At 39.0% G+C, this 17,659-nt stretch overlaps 1 protein-coding gene across 1 annotated transcript; it reads right to left on the bottom strand.

Annotated features, from left to right (window-relative positions):
• Nucleotides 1-1,301: 1,301 nt before the first annotated feature.
• Nucleotides 1,302-17,557, bottom strand: LOC110051032 (uncharacterized). Its single transcript, XM_089277508.1, has 15 exons — nt 17,400-17,557; nt 14,492-14,593; nt 13,668-13,806; nt 11,876-12,163; nt 11,006-11,313; nt 9,797-9,960; nt 8,857-9,176; nt 7,465-7,605; nt 6,000-6,223; nt 5,005-5,131; nt 4,458-4,571; nt 3,662-3,819; nt 2,922-3,074; nt 2,210-2,318; nt 1,302-1,835 (listed from the first exon to the last, which is right to left on the bottom strand). Exons 1-15 carry the CDS (start codon nt 17,408-17,410, stop codon nt 1,641-1,643), a joined length of 2,553 nt encoding a protein of 850 aa, XP_089133634.1. The 5' UTR covers nt 17,411-17,557; the 3' UTR covers nt 1,302-1,640.
• Between the last annotated feature and the right edge of the window lie 102 nt (nt 17,558-17,659).

Genomic DNA, 17,659 nt, shown 5'->3' with positions numbered 1-17,659 from the left:
TTAACATATAAAAAACAAAAACGTGTCTGCGAATTGTTTATTTCGAAATATTTTTTCTCCGAGAGCGATTTTTGTACGATCACTCCACATTTTTTAAATCCTATTTCGAAAATGTTCTGTAACTTTTTACTACAATTGAATATGGAAAAACGCAGACACGCTTTTTTAGCGCTTTTTGTCCTGAAACCGAGGAAAAATATAAATTGGCGAAAAACAAAATTCGCTTTGATTTGTAGCTTCCAAATAGTGATTACGACGCTTGCATTTAGTGGCCGTGGAAAAATTGGCAATTCATTTTATTTCAAAAGTTTTGGTTGGTTTGATAGCCAGCTCTATAAGCTTTAATTTGATATAGGCGCTTAGGTATCTACAGCTTAAACCGGACGCGCTGCATCGCTTGGACGCGAGACACCCCTGAAGGTATACGGTAACCTTAAATAAACGCTATTTATATCGTTATGATTTTGCCTGTGACATCTTATAGACAAATTTTATAATTACCGCAAGGGAATATTAATCGCAGGTAAACTTAGATATTGCGTCTGTATCAATACTTTCAAACAGCTTTATTACACATTTTTATTATCTACCAAACTAGTTGATAGACCTGGATAGTCAGCGAAGGAGCTGTCCCTACTAACACTGAAGCTTCATTTCATGTTCTGTACTGACACTAGGTAGTTATAACCTCTGAGTAGAGATTACCATTGGCGGATCCAGACCTTGAGCTAAAGGAGGGGGGCGGGGGGGGGGGGAGTTTTTTTTGCTTGCCCTGCCCGCTTCCTTCTGCGATTTTTCTCTTTTTTTTTTACCCAAAACAGGGGGGAGGGGGGGGGGGCTGTTCCCCTAGATTCGCCACTGATTACGCAGGCCCATTTCAGTCCTCTCGCCATGTGAGCGTACGGTTTACCGTCATCGCACTAACTTGTCAGTATAGATGGCTTAAAGCTCGGTTGACATGAAGAGTTCAAGTTAATGACCTGGCCCGCAGTAGTTGACCAGTACAAATGCAAAGAGAACTATAACATTTGGCTTGGCAGTGTTTTTTTTTTGTGTACAAATACAGTTTTTATTATTTTTAGCCGAGAACCGAAATGATTTTTTTTTTTTTGCAATTGCCTACTAAGTTGGTCAACTAAGTCGATGAACTAAGCTTAGATTTTTGTCAGAATTTCGAAAAAAAAAACACACTCCTTTCCCGTTCGCCGCCGGAAAAAAGAACGTCTAATCGCAGGCTAAATTAGTTCGCGCATACTGAGCAAAGACACCCTGTAAACTCCCTTATCAACCAGCCACCACAATTTCTACAACATCTGGAGCTTTATTCATATGTACAATGTTTCGTTCACCTTTTATCGCAGGCATTTCTGCTATTGCCCCAGCCCTTTCCCGAACAACAACAGGAACCTCACAAACGTCACGATAAAACCGTCTCGACGCACCGAAAGGAATGCAAAGTTGGTGTCAATAATGTTCCGTAATTACTTGCATTCGATCCGGCAGAAGCAAGTAACTTCGCTTAACCAGCCTGAAAATAGAGGTTACTCCTCTCTCACTGAATTGAAATCGTTCTTTTCAGAATTACGGTTCGTTCTTATCGTTACTGTTGTTGTTGAAGTGGTCGCTAACACGTTTGTTTGTCAGCGAACGCCTTCCATAAACGATGTATCCAGGCTTCGTAACAGAGTTCTCATAAAAGTCATTTCTCTCCGCGTGTTCTCAAAGATTTCCTTAGGATCATCTGAGGGACAGCGAAGGCAATTGGGCGCCCACACCATCGACAAGTTATTCACATCCATTTTTGTCACAGCGCACATGTCGGGAAGGGAAAATATCTGCAAACAACAAAAACGATAAACGTTGAACGATAAACGTTACAACAAAAGCTGAACTAAAATTATGCAAGATGGCGCTATCTTGCCCTTAACGTTCATATAATCACGTGAAACAGAGTTCTGTCTGGGCGCGCGAAAATCTTTCCGCGCTGAAGACACGCCCGAGAACCTCCGAAAAATCCCATACTGATGACGTAGCTCTACAGTGCCCTCTGATTGGTCGATAAAAGCGTGCGAAAATTCAAAACCGAAAAACAGCCAATCACAGACACTGCTCGGAACCCTGCAGGGGTGACGTCAACAGCACAGAATTTTTGGTGTCTAGTCTCAGACGTGAGCTGAGCGCGTGAAGTTCACACAAGCGATTTCCATACCTGTAAAAACCTAATAAGATACGAAAGTACAAGTCTGTTGACTTCAGGAAGAGCCATCGCAAGTGCCACGGCAACTGTAGGATCGTCACAGTTGTTGACACATTTTTCAGTAGGAAAGAGTCAAGGAAACAAGGCTTTGTACAGGCACTAAATTAGAATACATTTCTACCGTTGCGCAGGAATAGTATCCTAACACATGTAAATGGACTTTACTCCAGAGTTTGAAAATAATACGGCCCGTAAACTGTCCCTATATTTTGTGTGTTCTCTTGATCTTCCATGGTGGAGTAGTTGAATGATAATTAACAATTAGACCCGTAGTCCGCAAGGGCTACGGGTCAATACCCCATGAGGCGAAGCCGAATGGGCTATTGACCCGTGGCCCTTGAGGGCGAAGGGTCTAATTGTTTTTGTATCACCCAACTAGTCGGACAGAAAAGGTAATAATAAAGTCAGCAAATGCAAGTTGAAGAAATATTTATTTGGGAATAAAACGAAAGAAAGCGTCACGCTCGATGGCGCCAATTTCGCTACTCGATGACTATTACTAATAGTCCCCTAGTAACGTAGCCAATCAAAATGCAGGATTTGCATTAGTCCACTAGTTGGGTGATACTAATAACAATTATACTGTGGGCCCGAAGAACGCCTCCTTCTTGATCTAGCCATCTATAATCTCCCGGAGTCTTTTTTTTTTCTTTCAAAAGGATATTAGTATTGTTCCGGTATGAGAGGTTCGTGAAGTTCCCTGAACCAAAGCTTGAGTAGTGATGCTGGTACATGGGGGTCCGTGATACCCGTGGGAACTTCCCATCTGTCCAGTTTGACCTTTTGAGAGTTCACTTCGTCGATATCCCCGGGGACCCTGGAATAAACAGAAAAAAGTGACAAAAAGGAAAATGAATTCTTGTGTTGGTTTATTCAAAACTAAATACACGAAGCGCATCTGCTTAATGGCAAAAATTAACGCAAATTCGAGATCCACTGCGAGATTAACCCACTTATTAAACGACTGATCAGTACGATCTGGCTTCCAATTCAGTGCCTTTCACCGCTAGCTAGGAAGTACGTTGTCAGGAACGATCACTGAAGGAAGGATAGTATGGACTTGCGCACGGTGATGATAAATGCCGTATTACCCGTTACGTTCATTTGGACAACAAGAAAACTATTGAAGCAAGGCCAAGAAATGTACAGAGAAGGATGATGGAAAAAACATTGGAAGAAAAATACTCACGAAGCAAATTTGGAATGGAGTGGAATGGCGTTTACTTGTGAACGCCCCACGTTCCTTGAGGTAAGTCACGCAACGTTCCTTGGGGAAGTCACGCAACGCTCCTTGCGTGACAACAACTTTGAAGGATTGATAAGCTCTCTTTCAAGGATCACAGTCTTTTGCTGCAGGTTTCATAAAATACCGACCATGATCTGGCTGTGTTTTTATTTTCTTACCTGAAGATACCTTCTGTTGAGGCGCCTTGGTGTTGCAGCACGGACTCGGCAAGAGTGGGTAAAATCCACGGCAGCTTAAGTGAAGGGAATCGCTTGGCTTGTGCCTCCATGATGTCATCCAGAGTAGCACCAAACATGGACGGGTGAAAAACAGACGACTGGGGTAGAAACGCACAGGGTTATTAAATTCTTACCTCTTATCAATCGAATTGATAGCCCATAATGTAGATGCGGAAGTATTCAACTGTAAACACGAAGCACGCAGGGCATCAGTAGTCGGGGAAAACGAGGAGACTCGCAATCTTACATTAAAGAAGCTACGTCACTGCTTGCATATCTTGAAAAGCTTACCCTATATTTTTCAAGTTCGTCGTTTATAATCCGTGTTAATCTCGTCCATCCTTAACCATCTTTGTTCCTTTATGGTTTATTATCATCTCTTTGGTGTTTTTCTATTTAAGTAAACTACTATTTTCAGGTTTCCTATTATTAAAAGATAATTTCGTAAGTGGCCAAAAGAATTTAAAATGCCGTGACTGAGCTCTTTAAGGGACCAAGAAATTGAGTTTAATTGGTTGTTTGATATTTCTCGACCAGGAGAAAGGAAAACATCTCAATCCAAGCTCTTGGGAAACGAACCTTGCTCTAGAATACTTAAATTGACCAATTACAACGTGCGTAAGGTCAAGGAAAAGTAGACCTAGGTAATGTGACTAAGAACATTTTCATCCTTGTTTGGAACAGATCAAAAACCCAGAAAATATCTTCGCTTCTTCATATCTGCCAAGCTACTTACTTTAGCCTGTTGAATTTCCTCAATACTGGGTTTTCTCAGACCTCTCTTAGCACCAGTTCTAGAGATTCTCTTGAGTCTCACAGAACAATGTCGGGCATATTGAGTCACGGGAATCTAGAATTAATCACAATTTAAAATAAATAAAATACTTAAATGCCCATTCCACATCCAGAAACTCTCACTTATTAGATATTTCAACATTTTTTTTCACTAGAAATACTCTTAATATAATAATCATAGTTTTAAATGGACCTGTTGCGGAACGGAAATTTTCGAAATTTTGGGTATTCCTCGCGAGGTTGCCCTCTTTTCCGGAAATTCAAGGAAAATGCTGTTCCATTCGCCACAGGAAATTTCGGGAAATTCAAATCAGTTCAGAAGTTTGGGTCAAATGGAAAGCGCCGCAGGTTAACCGAATTTAGCTTGTCGACGGCATCTTTAGGGTTGAAAGTTCAAGCAGAGAACAGTATAAAAAATACTACAGGCAAACAGCACTGGCTGTCCGTACAGTTAATAAGGCAACAATTTCTGTGAGAAGGCGACTTACCTCCTTCCAATCAGCATCTTGGAAGTGTTTGTTGATATAACCATCCAAGTACGAGTAGAACTTAGTCGAGGGAGGAAACAGAGCGAGGCAGATAGCCATGAGCTCCCAACCACATCGTAAACTCTCTCTGAAAGTGATCAAATGTTTCAAGTCAAACGTTTCTGTTCACTGAAATCAGTCTAAGGTAAGGTTAAGTCTGCATACGAGCCAAGTGGCCCATCAGGTCAGGGCCGTAGCATGAAGCCACTAGGAGTATTTATAAGGGATGCTAGTCCATCGCAGGGTTACTCCCAGCATTAAATTCGCCGGTACCCATTTATACACCTAGGTGGAGAGAGGCACTGTGAGAGTAAAGTGTCTTATTCAAGTACACAACACAATGCCCCCGGCCAGGACTCGAACCCGGACCGCTAGGTCCGGAGTCGAGTGCACTAACCGTGAGGTTACCACCCCTCCACAAACTACTGAAAAGAGTATGCCGGTACAGGGTTCCTACTCTTTGAAACTTTTAAAATTCCACGACTTTCCATGACCTTTACCATGACCTTTCTGAGTTTCAGTGACCAAAGTTAAGCAGTTGTTCTCACAACAGTATCAAAACAATCATTTATTTAACATATTTTCGAGCATTATAATGCATAAAATGTCTGCTTGTGTATATTTCTACTGAAATTAAAGCCTGTTTCTGACTCGCCTGTTATTTTTTTCAATTTTTAAAATATCTTTTTGCCAAGCATATCGCTTTTCCATGACTTTCCATGACCTTCACTTAAATTCCAGGACTTTCCACGCCTGGAGATTGAAATAACAAATTCCACGATTTTCCAGGTTTTCCATGACCTGTACGAACCCTACCGTATGATATGTACAGAAAAGCTTTCATGTAATCCTTGAGCTCGCTCACTAACATCGTCACCTTAAATTTATATTATCCAACCTTATGGCGAAAGAGGAGCGACACATCCCTTTTCTCGTACTTTTAATACATTACTTACGGTCTAAAATTATCCGTGGTCTGTTTGCACAGCTGTAGATAAATCTCGTCTCTCAGAACTGGCGTGTTCCAGCCCTTGGTAGTAAGTTCCAAAGCCAACTTTTCAGGAGACCTGCCTTTGATAGTTCGGTCGCCCATGTAACCAAGAATGAGTTTAAAAATATCGATGGCATCCTTCTTCAATTGCCTGTCCTGTATCAGGATTAGGGGCTTCTTGATTGGCACCTGTCAATCAAAAGAATAGCACATTTTCATTGGTGATTACAATGTCCACTTTGGTTCATTTTTTGTTTTTGATTTTCAATCGAATTCTTGTAGATCACAGAGGCCCCTTGAAATTGATATTTTTAGGCCGTTTCCCGCGCCGTTGTCAGGTAATCACGTGATGACGATTTTGCTCCCTTCGAATTCTTCGTTGTAGAAGCAAACATGAATTGAAGGGAGATAACTACAAAAAAACGCAAAAAAAAAAGAAAAAAAAACATCCTGCGACTTTTAGGAAGAATTTTCCCAGACAAGAATTGCTGGAAATCGTGCGGTACCGAATTCCTTGAGCTTTCATCGAACATATAGCATCAAATTCATCACCACCTCAGATCAGTTTTTTTTTTTCTTTTCTTTTTTTTTCGTTTTTCTGTAACCGCGACCAGATCATTCCGAAAAAAGTGTGGGATCAATAGCCACGACTCGTCCCCAGATCCCCTCATACCTCACAAGCTTCCAATTTCATCTCAAGCTTCACATCTTTGTACGCCGCATAAGCATCGGGAATTTAATAATCGTTTCAGTTCAACCTAGTTTCTCGACTCGTACTTTGATTAACCATTTCCCATTATATAACGTTCTCACAAAAGCTTGGCACATTTCTTCTCTAAACAATGCAACTTCGAGGTCATAAAATGCAGAAGTGGATTGTTTTGCGTTCGTCATCGTTATGAACCTCAAAAGCATGTTGTCAACCGAGTACTGAGGCCTCGTCCACTCTACGCCGGAGAAATTTGAAAACGCAGCTTTATTTCTACGGTTAGGTCTACCGTCCACACTAATCTGTCACAAAACGGAGCTTTTCGAAAACGCTCTTCAAACCGAAGGAATTTGAAAACGCTGTTAGTGTGGACGGAAAACATTTTGAAAACAGAGCTTTAAAAGCAGCTTTTTGAAAACGATGAGTTGACGATAATCATGAGATTTCGCTGGGTACCCGAGTTTTCCTCAAACACAAATCCAAAATGACCAGTGAACCTGATCGTTGCGTTTTTAAATTTCTCGGGTGGAGGGTGGACGGAAAACATTAGATGCGTTTTTAGAGTGAAAACGCCGTTTTCAAATTTTTCCGGCATATTGTGGACGGCGACTGGGACTACGAAATAACTCAAAATGTCGTGTGTCAGTAACAGAATGACAACTTTTACACAAATACCACTGACACACTAGTTGTTGTATTGCTTGTATGAAGATCAACATACCTTTGACCAGGACAGCATGCTTGCTAAAGAAATTCTTTTCCGTCTAAAGACACCTTTCTTGTGATGACTAAAATACTCTTCATATGCACCAAGAGCTCGTATCAACGGAGGCTTGGAACCAGGGATGGAATGTGAACGTTCCTGCAAATAGAGCACGACTATTGGTTATTAATTTGGAGAAGTAATTCTACTAACAAGTTAACGCAGGGAGTCTCGGAGCAGTTTTCACCTGCCTGTCGAGAGTAATTCGCATTTACTTTCAATTGGTTTTACATTTGCACGCTACACGACTGACAGAGAACCCGTCCTCACTGCGCCAGAGAAATTTAAAAAGGCAGCTTTATTTCTACGGTTAGTCCTACCGTCCACACTAATCCGTCATGAAAACGGAGCTTTTCGAAAACGCTCTTCAAATCGGAGGAATCTGAAAACACCGGCCTCGGCGTTTTACTGTGGACGGAAATTTCAAAACATTTTACATGGAGCATTTCGTAAACGATGGCGTGACAATAATCACGTGATTTCCCTCACCGAGTTTTCTCAAAAACAAATCCAAAATGACCGGTGTTTGTTGCTTTTTCTAATTCTTCCGGCGCAGTGCGAAGGGAAAACATTTGATGCGTTTTCCGAGTGAAATCTCCGTTTTCAAATTCCTCCGGCATAGTGTGGAATGGACGAGGCCTTAAAACTCGCGCCTCTTTGTCAACGAATCAAAACTACATTGTAAACCGATCGCACACGTTTTCCCGCGCTTTGCATCGGCCTGTATATGTGTTTGCTTTAAGTTTTGGTTGGTTCACTGGATTTTCTGTGTCCTTTGTGACTGGCTAGAGTGATTATTTTGGTTTTGGTTTTGGTTTTGGTTTTGCGTCACTGAGTTGAAAACCGCTCTATGAAAATATAAACCTGGTTAACCTATCTGGAAACAAATCATAGACATGAAACCAATTTTTTTGTCAAATGTAGTTATAAAGCTGTTGTATTACCCAACATAGAGAATCTTTGGGTTTGTTATGCAATTATATTCCTCTTCACGTAATAAATTGGCTTGTCATGTAATTTTTTGAGTTGAAACAACGTCTTGTTCACAGTCTTTGATTAATAGTCACGCATGGCAAACTAAAGAAATATGTTGGGTGAGAGCAAAAGTCGTTTACACGATTGGAAATCCTGTTATTTTACCTCAATCATTTTAATCAATATTTGAATGGTTGCATGAAAAAAGACCCTAAGTGACATCTGATAGACTGCGAGATTCTCTTAGCAAACTGCTTTCCGCTTCCTTCTACGAAAACAGGAGAATTTAATATTACATCAAGAGTCATTAAGGACTTTTTCCTATGCACCCCTTCATTTTGAAAGGGGAATTCAAATGGATACCGATAAGCTTACCAAGGTACTGTGTTTAGATGGTCCTGTAGCTGGTGAAGCAGTAGAAGATGGTCGACTAAGCCGTGGCAAAGTACTTGGTGTTCCCACTGACTTTGTCTCCTGCGCTTCGTCATCGTCATCATCATCTTCGTCGTCGTCACGTCTCAGGTCCTTGAGTACACTGTCGCTCACTTGCCGATGATGCCTGAGTGATCGAATACTCAGTTGGCTCTCATTAAGGGAGGGTGGAGCACATGCCTCCACTAGCCTTGCTGTAGTGGCTGGCATGCCTCCTGCTCTCAGTTTTATACTCAGAGAGTCGTCCAGACTATCTTGGAGTCCTGTGGACGTCAGAGAAATTGCAAAGTGTTCAAAACCTGGTAATTTTTCTTTCGTAAAGGTATGAAGAATTTAAAAAGATAAGCCTGTGACTGAAAAGGGTTAAAGTTTGTCCATGAAAAATGTCAAAAGCTTAACAATTATAGTTACTCCGCCAACACTTAACCCCGTAGCATTGTGGGCTTGTCTATTGCTTGTGTGTAAAATTCAAATTTGAAAACACACCCAGTGTTAGACACCACACTGACATCTCTCCCTTTTCCCCCTCTTTTTCCTACAACAATGACTTTATTTTTGAAATTTAGATCATAGTCCTTAATAGCCTGCAATTAGCAAAGCTATTCCAAGCGAGCTACATCTAAACAAGAGACCTAAACTGTTTTATTAATTGAAGGGGTGCATAGAGTGAGTCTTGATCTCATGTCAAATTCTCCTGTTTTCGGAGAAGGAAGCAGAAAGCAATTTGCTAGGAGAATCTCGCAGTCTGTCAGAAGTCACTTAGGGTCTTTTTCCATGCAACCCCTCAATTAGCTATGAGTAGACTGTTAGTAACGTTTCAGATCAAATGCATCATAAGACATTTCTCAAACATAGCAACACCTTACTCCGGTTATACATGTACCTTGTTTGTTAGTGGCAATCGATTTTCCACTCTCAACGAAAACAGAGTCATCTTCTCTCTTCTGCGCTGCAGCTCTGTTGGCTAAAATGCACCTGGATGCACTTTCCACTGCTTGTCTTGCTCTCTCGATGGTCCCTGATGGACTGAGGTGGTCCTCACAGGTGCTAAGTGCATTTAAAAATCGAGGTCAATATATATGCGTTATTGACCAAGCATGACGTCAAGATGGCTGGATATTGGTCTAGTTCTTTTTTTGCGTGTTTATGGACCGAGACAGAGTCTTGATCCATAAACAAGCACATCGAAGAAGAACGAGGCCAATATTGAGCCATCTTGACTGAACAAGCTTGGTCATAAAAGATTTACTATATGGAAAAAGAACACTTTGTCTATTTTCTTGCAGGACACAGCCAGTAATCCTGGGCAGACATGAAAGTGCCATCTTGCCTGTTTCGGTACCCAATCACATTGCGGGATTTGGTTCAACTTACCCGCTCATGGAGCTAACCATGTTATAATTTATTATCAACTAACAACTTGTCTAACAAATTATGATTTCATGAAAGAAAAAAAAAATTGTAATTACAATTTATAATTTATCACTACCAAGAATAATTATTGCAATTTAATATTATTCACTTGGTTGAGATCTGTTGCCAACATCAGACTCAAGTAACCTGGCAGGGCAGCTGTACACAGACTACACTGAAGGTGTGTGATTTCAAATGCAATTGGGTTGAAGTTAAGGGCAGGATTGGGCCTAAAATTTCATAGTAGGGTACAGTATACAGGTACTTACATGTAACAACCATAAATAATTTATTATTAAGGAAGGCATTAAGGTGATCTCAAGTAGCGGGACACAGCAATCTACAGAAGTTTTAAAAATTAAAATTATTAACACCATTGCAGGATGGTAACACTCCTTGAGAATAAGAGGGTAGATCATTCTTGCTTGCAATATGTGCAGCAGACTAAAATATCAATTAATGTCAAGATGAAGTTCATTTCTTATCCATATTGTTATAGTTTACCAAGCAAGGAGCTGACATTTTAATACATCAACGTCATCATTCTTCCCCACTGACACACTCAAACACCCGACTGCAAGTTGAGATGTCAAAACAAAATTGATGTTTCAACCCTATTATAGCCTTCTTCTCCATTTAAATCACAGTTAACTGAAGATGTTTTCCCTACGCCACTTACTCATCTGGATTGCCATGTCGTGATAAAGTCCCTGATGGTGTGGACTGTCCCTCATCATCTGTTCCAATCTCTTTTTTGTCTTCATCATCAGGTAAGGGTATGTCCTGCATGTCTGGAAGCTCTGGTATTGGAAGTTCTGGTGACTTACGCTTATCTAAGTCATTCTCAGCAGCACATGCTGCATCTTCGCCGGCTTCCTGAGAAACTCCGTCAACAGCCTCAGTTGTATTGTCGTCAGCAGGCTTACTCTCTGTTCCATTTTCTACTGGCGCAGCATCCTCCAGGGTAGTTTCATTAGCACGGCTTGGCTAATGGTAATCAAAATAAATGTTACTGAACATAATTCAGCAAATTAAATCATAAACTATCAAAGACCTTTAGTTATAACTAAGTCTTTATCCAGTCCTCTTAGAACAGTGGCTGGCTGGATCTTATGTAAATTTTGCAGCTGAAGCAACTAAAAACATTTCCTGGATGAAACATATTTGGCTCATTGCATATCAACCAGCCCCCCACCCTAAGTAATAACCCAAGGACTGAAGGAATGCATTAGACAAAAGAAAACAAGAAAACTGAGAAACAATTGCTTATTCTAATAACAGCAATAATTGGGGACCTTGTAAGAGAATCACCATGCATAATGTAATTTCATACAATATTGAAGAAAAAAGTAGTATTTATTAATTAAGAATTACTCTTCTGTGCGTAATAAATTTGATATGTCTCCAATAGCCATGACAATTATTTCTGGGCTCCATTTCACCCTACATTACAGCAAACTATAACATTATGTTCACACCACGTAACATTATAGAACTTTAATACATTATTTTGCAATCAATCTGTACTCTAAATTTTAGCACAACACACCTGTGCAGTAGCCTCAGCACCATGTCTCCTATGTTCTCTTGAGCTTGTTCTTTCTCTCTTTTCTCTGCTCCCATGCCGCCGTGACGATGAACCTTCTCTTGTCACTCCATCCTTTCTCCCACTGCTTTCTCTTCTCAGTAATGAACCATCACCATGGTTACTTGCACCATCTTTTCTAAGACTTCCATCCCTTTTCCTTCTGTCAGAACCTTCACGTCTAGATGAACCTTCCCTCCTCTCCAATTCTTTGGCTTTGGCAGCTCTGCGCTTTTCCCTTGCTTTCAGTGTCTTCATTGAACAAGATGGAAATCAGTAAATTGCTACGCTGCTGCCCTTAACCCTCCAATCTGCCTTAGTGAGATTCTTATTGCGCCATAACATCAATGCGTAAGTCAGCATTAGCCAGGTACTCAAATTACAAATTGAACCAGTGGCCATCAGATTAATGAATTTTGGACTGATAACAGTGATATCAAATTCTCTAATCAGTACTTGTAGGAAATATCTGGAATATAGTCTGAAGAATTTGCAAGTCAATTCCCTGGTGAAAGAGTATTTGGTTCAATTCACAACACAAGATCATATTAAATTAAAATTTTTGTACCTATTTTAAAAGAGTTTTGATGGACGATAGTTAAATTTATTAATTCAAATTACAATTAATTTCCCCAATGTATGTTAAATAATTATCTGTCCCTTGTTTCTTTTTGTTGAGAGTTAAATTTTTGTTGCTGTTGTTGATGCTGTTTGTGCAGTGTTTTTTTCTCACAATGAACCTTTCCCAACAGTTAGTCAAGAACTTTCCAATGTTTGCCCCAAGCCTTCAAATGTATAAGCAATCATCTTAAATTGGATTCTGTTAGCTAAATAGAAAACTTACAAATAGGTTAATAACTGGTAACCGAATGAAGTCCGTTGTCAAAAAGAGTAAACCTGGCTCAAAGAAATGCCAAGTAAACCTAAAAAAAGTCGAAATCTGGGAGATCACCAATTTTACCTTTTCGACCCCCAAAAACTGTTGTTGATTCAGCCAAAAAAAGCATCAAATGTTCATGAATTCTTGGTTTTCACCAGTCATGTGATCAAAACTAAAAATCGTAACCATTCAATAAATAAATTCAAGAATCTAGGATATGATAGATGATTGCTATATAAACAACCTCGCCAAGAATCAGGTTTCTGCTGTTGTTCATTCGCCCGTTATTCGCAGAAGCGTGTCATCCAAATTTATAGAGCTTTGTATGGAGACGGCACGTTTGTGCTCTTTGGAGGGGCACAAACATGGCGACCGTAAAATAACAAAAACATCCGTCCTTGACTTTTGCTATTGAAACGAACATTTTTACTCTAGTGCTCCGACACATTGAAATAAATGCTTCTTCTAGTGCAAGCACCGTTTATTTAACAAAAACTAAAGCGATAACTCGTCTTTTGACCTACGCGACAGTCTTTTCTGGCCGCCATTTTCATGTCACGCAATGCAAAAGCTTGGAATGCTCTGTTACAGAAAGAAGAACTCTGTCGAGCTAAAACATTGCCAAACGTCACGTTCCTACAGGGCCTTTTATCTGATGAAACTAAAACCTCAGAAGGAAGGATAATTTCTAATTTTGGAATATGACTACGTCACATGAAAACCAAGAATAACATATTAAAACAGTCCCAAAAAAACAGCCAAAATAAGTGCTTTCCTTCCAATCTGGGAGATATGGTGACCCATACTGGAGACTGCGAGACTCCCTCTGTATCCGGGAGACTCCCTGACAATCTGGGATGGTTGGGTTCAGCCTACCTGTAGTCTGGCAAGAGGGATGATCTCTGAATCTTTTGGTTTACGCCAAACTGTAGTCTGCGTCCCAGCACAGTAGTAATAGTAACGGCGTGTTTTCTGGTCGTACAATTCCCACCACTGGCTGTCATTAGCCTTCTTACTGCAATTTTTACAAATAAAGTTGTTACAACTTTTAAAATAACTTGAGAAAAATGTGATTCAAAACATTTATCCGGTATATAAATAATTAAAATACATTTGTAACAAAGATTGTATCAAGTTTCTGGCCACAAGTACGTAACAGCTGTGTGTTTAACAACAAAGTAAACTATGGCGACAGCAGAAGGTGGGTGTTAATTAACAAGGTGGTCTTAAGACACGAGGGTTAGGTCTGTTTACAGTACGACTACTTAAATGAAGGCCACCCAACAAAATTTTCTACAAATTTAATGAATAAAAATTGTGGAGGTAAACAATTTATAGTTTTCCAACAAATTATCCAAAATGACTACAAATCTGTTGCCTTTGAAATGTACAGCTTGATTACAAGGGTAATTTGTTGGAAAACAGTCACTAATTGTTAAATTCCACGATTTTACTGCATTAAATTTGTGGAAAATTTTGTCAGGTGACCTTGGTTGGAGTACTCGAACTGTAAATCTTAAAATTAGTCTCAACTCTCACCAATACCAAAAAGTCTGCTTAAGACCTCAAGGAGTAGAGTGTGATCTGTATATCCCTGGTCAATAATTTCATTGTACAGTATTAATTTCCACAGGATTAATGGTGAATCCTAATACATTATTTTATCAATACATTGCAAGTTCAAAGCAAAATTCACTCACACTCGGACACCAACTGGAGGTTCCCATAAACACTGGCCACTTTTGAGATTAGCATACATGGGTTCCCCGGTCCGGGGCTCAATTATCTCAACCCAGTCTACCCTAAAAAGGAAAATTTAAAATGATTTGTAGATCAAATTAATTTAATTAAAAAATTAAATTATAAAATTTCATAACTAATGCTTACAAGTCTCTTAGAACTGCACTTACTTAGCAATACATAAATTTATATTTTCTTTTTGTTTTTGCAATACAAACCAGTTTTTTAATACTTGCCTTTGTTGAAAATTGATTAAATAATATTTGTCTTAGAAGTTGCACAAAAGCATATGTACACGTGCAAGCTTTAAAATGCTCCTTTTGAATGTATATTGGTACAGCTTTTATGCTGAAGGTGAATTAATCAACATGACACGAGCGTGGGACAAAGAAAAATTCTGAGTCCCCGAAAGGAATCGAACCCATGACCTCCCGAACACCGGGCGGGCGCTCTATCCACATTTCACATTTCATTTCATCACATTTCATTACCGAGCTTAAAATTCACCATCTTTATTAACTTATCAGCTTTTATGCTATATGGCACTTCTAGCATTTGACATAATTATTAACTAAAGACGAGTTAGAAAAAGTACACAAAGCCAAAGGAGAAGAACAAACTATTCATTTTTTTTGAAACCAAAAGCCCAGGCAACTTTGAACTTTTAAATTACAATATTTATTATTAATAGCTATATTAGGTGATGTAGTTTTCTCTTCTGGAAAGAGCAATCTCACAAATTATGCTGGTGGCTTAATAACCCTGAAGATGCCAATAAATAATAAAATCTGCTTGGCTTTGAGAGAAAAAAGTCTTAAAGACCAATTTTGATCTTTTTATGCCACATTTAGATTATGTTACAGATTTAAGTTCTCCAAGCCTCACTCCAGTTAGTCCATCAGACTATCAGCTAAACATAAAGCAGAAGTTTTCTGTTTTATTTTAACCTTTTTTTTATCCTTTTACAAAATTGGAATATCAGTTGTCATAACTGAAATTCCCTCCCATAGAAATCTAGCATAAATATAAGTGTGAAACATAAGTTTAAGGGTTAAGTTAAAGAACATTACATTTGATCTTGAACTTTGATGTGCTTCCTACGAAAGAAATCTTTCAAGTTTTATTTATTGATGATCATCTTCTCAGAAGTCTGTTCCAATAAAAGCCCTCTCAAGAAAAGTGAATTTGGGAGGAATTTATTAATAAACTCACTTTTATGTTCCAAATCAATATCATTGTCTGAACGTGTTAAATATATTCATCAATGATGGTAGCAGATAACAAACTAAGGATAATAACATCACACCAGTCTCATGTGCCAAAAAAATGCATCAAAAAGTCTTTAAAAAAAAACATGCTTTTTTACCGGTAGCTGAAGAGAGGGTATAATCTACAGATAAATGGAGAATTAAGGATTAAATATAATTGAGCATACAATATCCTGAACATACAGGTAGAACTCTGAACAACAGATAGATGAAAGTTCATCCATTACATTAAGTTAGCACTAAAACATTAACAAGAACAATTCATATTAAAATAAAATGCAGCAATTGAAATTGCGCGCAATTACGTTGAAAAACACTAAAACAATTCAATTAACACAATATCAGTGGGAATCAAGTTTGAACTAGCTTAAGGCTCAGGGTTTATTCAAAGTTCTCACACAGTTACAATTATCCAGTTCAACCAAACTAGCAATTAAAAACAGGAATCGTTTTCCTGTCTTCAAAAGCAGATGACCACCGCAGCTTCCTTTGTTGTGTTATGAACTTGAGAATAAGATTTGAACATTTTATTACCTGTTTTTCATTGAAAATTAAAAACCTGACGTCCCACTGATGGATAATTTATAAGATAGACAAACTATAAACACAACAACATAACTTAAATTAGCGGTACATTCGATTCATACAAGTTGAAAAGTCTTCACCTGAACCGCAATTGAGTTAGTAGTTACATATCGTGACAGGTCGTTAGGAGGTAAAATACAAAATGTAAGCTTAATTAATTGTCCCTGAACAAATAAACTCACAGGTACTTCCGAAACAACAATTTGTGCAGAGACCTAGATAACTTTACGAGTCAAAAGCCGGATTAGTGAGCTAAAAGAAGCCGAATTTGATCTCGCTCACGTTATGAACAAAACCGATTAAGAAAACTTAATATTTTCGCGTACCTAGTAAACTATAGAACGAGTGGACTAAACGTCTAATTAGCTGAGCATCATTTATTTTTATTTACGCCATCATATATATAGTAAAATAAGCCTAATTTCAGCAATAAAAGGATTTGATTCGATCGACACTCGCTAGAAGTAATGGAAAGTTCTTGTAAAATATTCCAAAACAGTGCTAATTGCGTTTTGTGTCTTCAATTGAGTACGTTAACAACAATTCACACTCTAGTGGACAAGATTGGAAGAATCGATCTATCCGAGGAATAAAACCGAATTCGATTTCTTTAAAAAAAAGAGGGTAAAGTTCTAAGAAATGCTCCGTAAAATATGGATTCCAAAATAAACAATATATTATAAACAATGCTCCTTCATACATTACAGTTTTATAATTTCGTCGGTCGATTGTTCACCTCCCCCATCGAGACGTGTATGACTAAAAACACTTCATTGACTTCGATCCAGATTGATCAGACAGTCATATCCGTTGTGATCCTAATAAAAGCAACCAGCCAAGGGAAAATATACCTTGATAGCATCGTAAGTTCTCGGATAGGCGTATTTATTATAGTACACGAAAATGCCCTCGCTAGGCTATCACCCCCTAGCGATACGAACTTCACCACGGACAAACAACCCACTAAAACTTGAAATGTAAAACGAAAACGGACGACTGATTGTGTTAAACTTACTTCTCAGCCATCGGAGGTTTCACTGGTGGCGAAAGTCCTACAGAAATCTCAGCTGTGTTGCCATAAATTTGGCGTAAAATCCTGAAATTTATCGCCCATACTCCCTGTGATTACCTTACTGCGGTCTTCAGTTTACAAGGCGCGCCTTCAACAGAGAAGACTGGAATCGACTGCTGCCCAGTCTTGTTGAGAGAAACGTCAAAATCTGTATGGGATCGGAGGGCCACTAGAACAATATCGGAATTATTTGTTATGGTTCT

Source organism: Orbicella faveolata, unplaced genomic scaffold (genome assembly GCF_042242905.1).
Source record: "Orbicella faveolata isolate gen_17 unplaced genomic scaffold, um_ofav_v1 contig_46, whole genome shotgun sequence".
NCBI lineage: Eukaryota > Metazoa > Cnidaria > Anthozoa > Scleractinia > Merulinidae > Orbicella > Orbicella faveolata.
Note: the sequence above shows the minus strand (reverse complement) of the source record. Positions and strands in the feature narration are given on the sequence as shown.

Excerpts from the sequence above, each read along its gene's own strand:
- LOC110051032 (XM_089277508.1), bottom strand. Across the intron at positions 13,807-14,491 it reads CCTCCAGTTGGTGTCCGAGT|TAAGAAGGCTAATGACAGCC; the intron begins GTGAGTGAATTT and ends TAAAAATTGCAG. Across the intron at positions 1,836-2,209 it reads ATCTTATTAGGTTTTTACAG|ATATTTTCCCTTCCCGACAT; the intron begins GTATGGAAATCG and ends TGTTGTTTGCAG.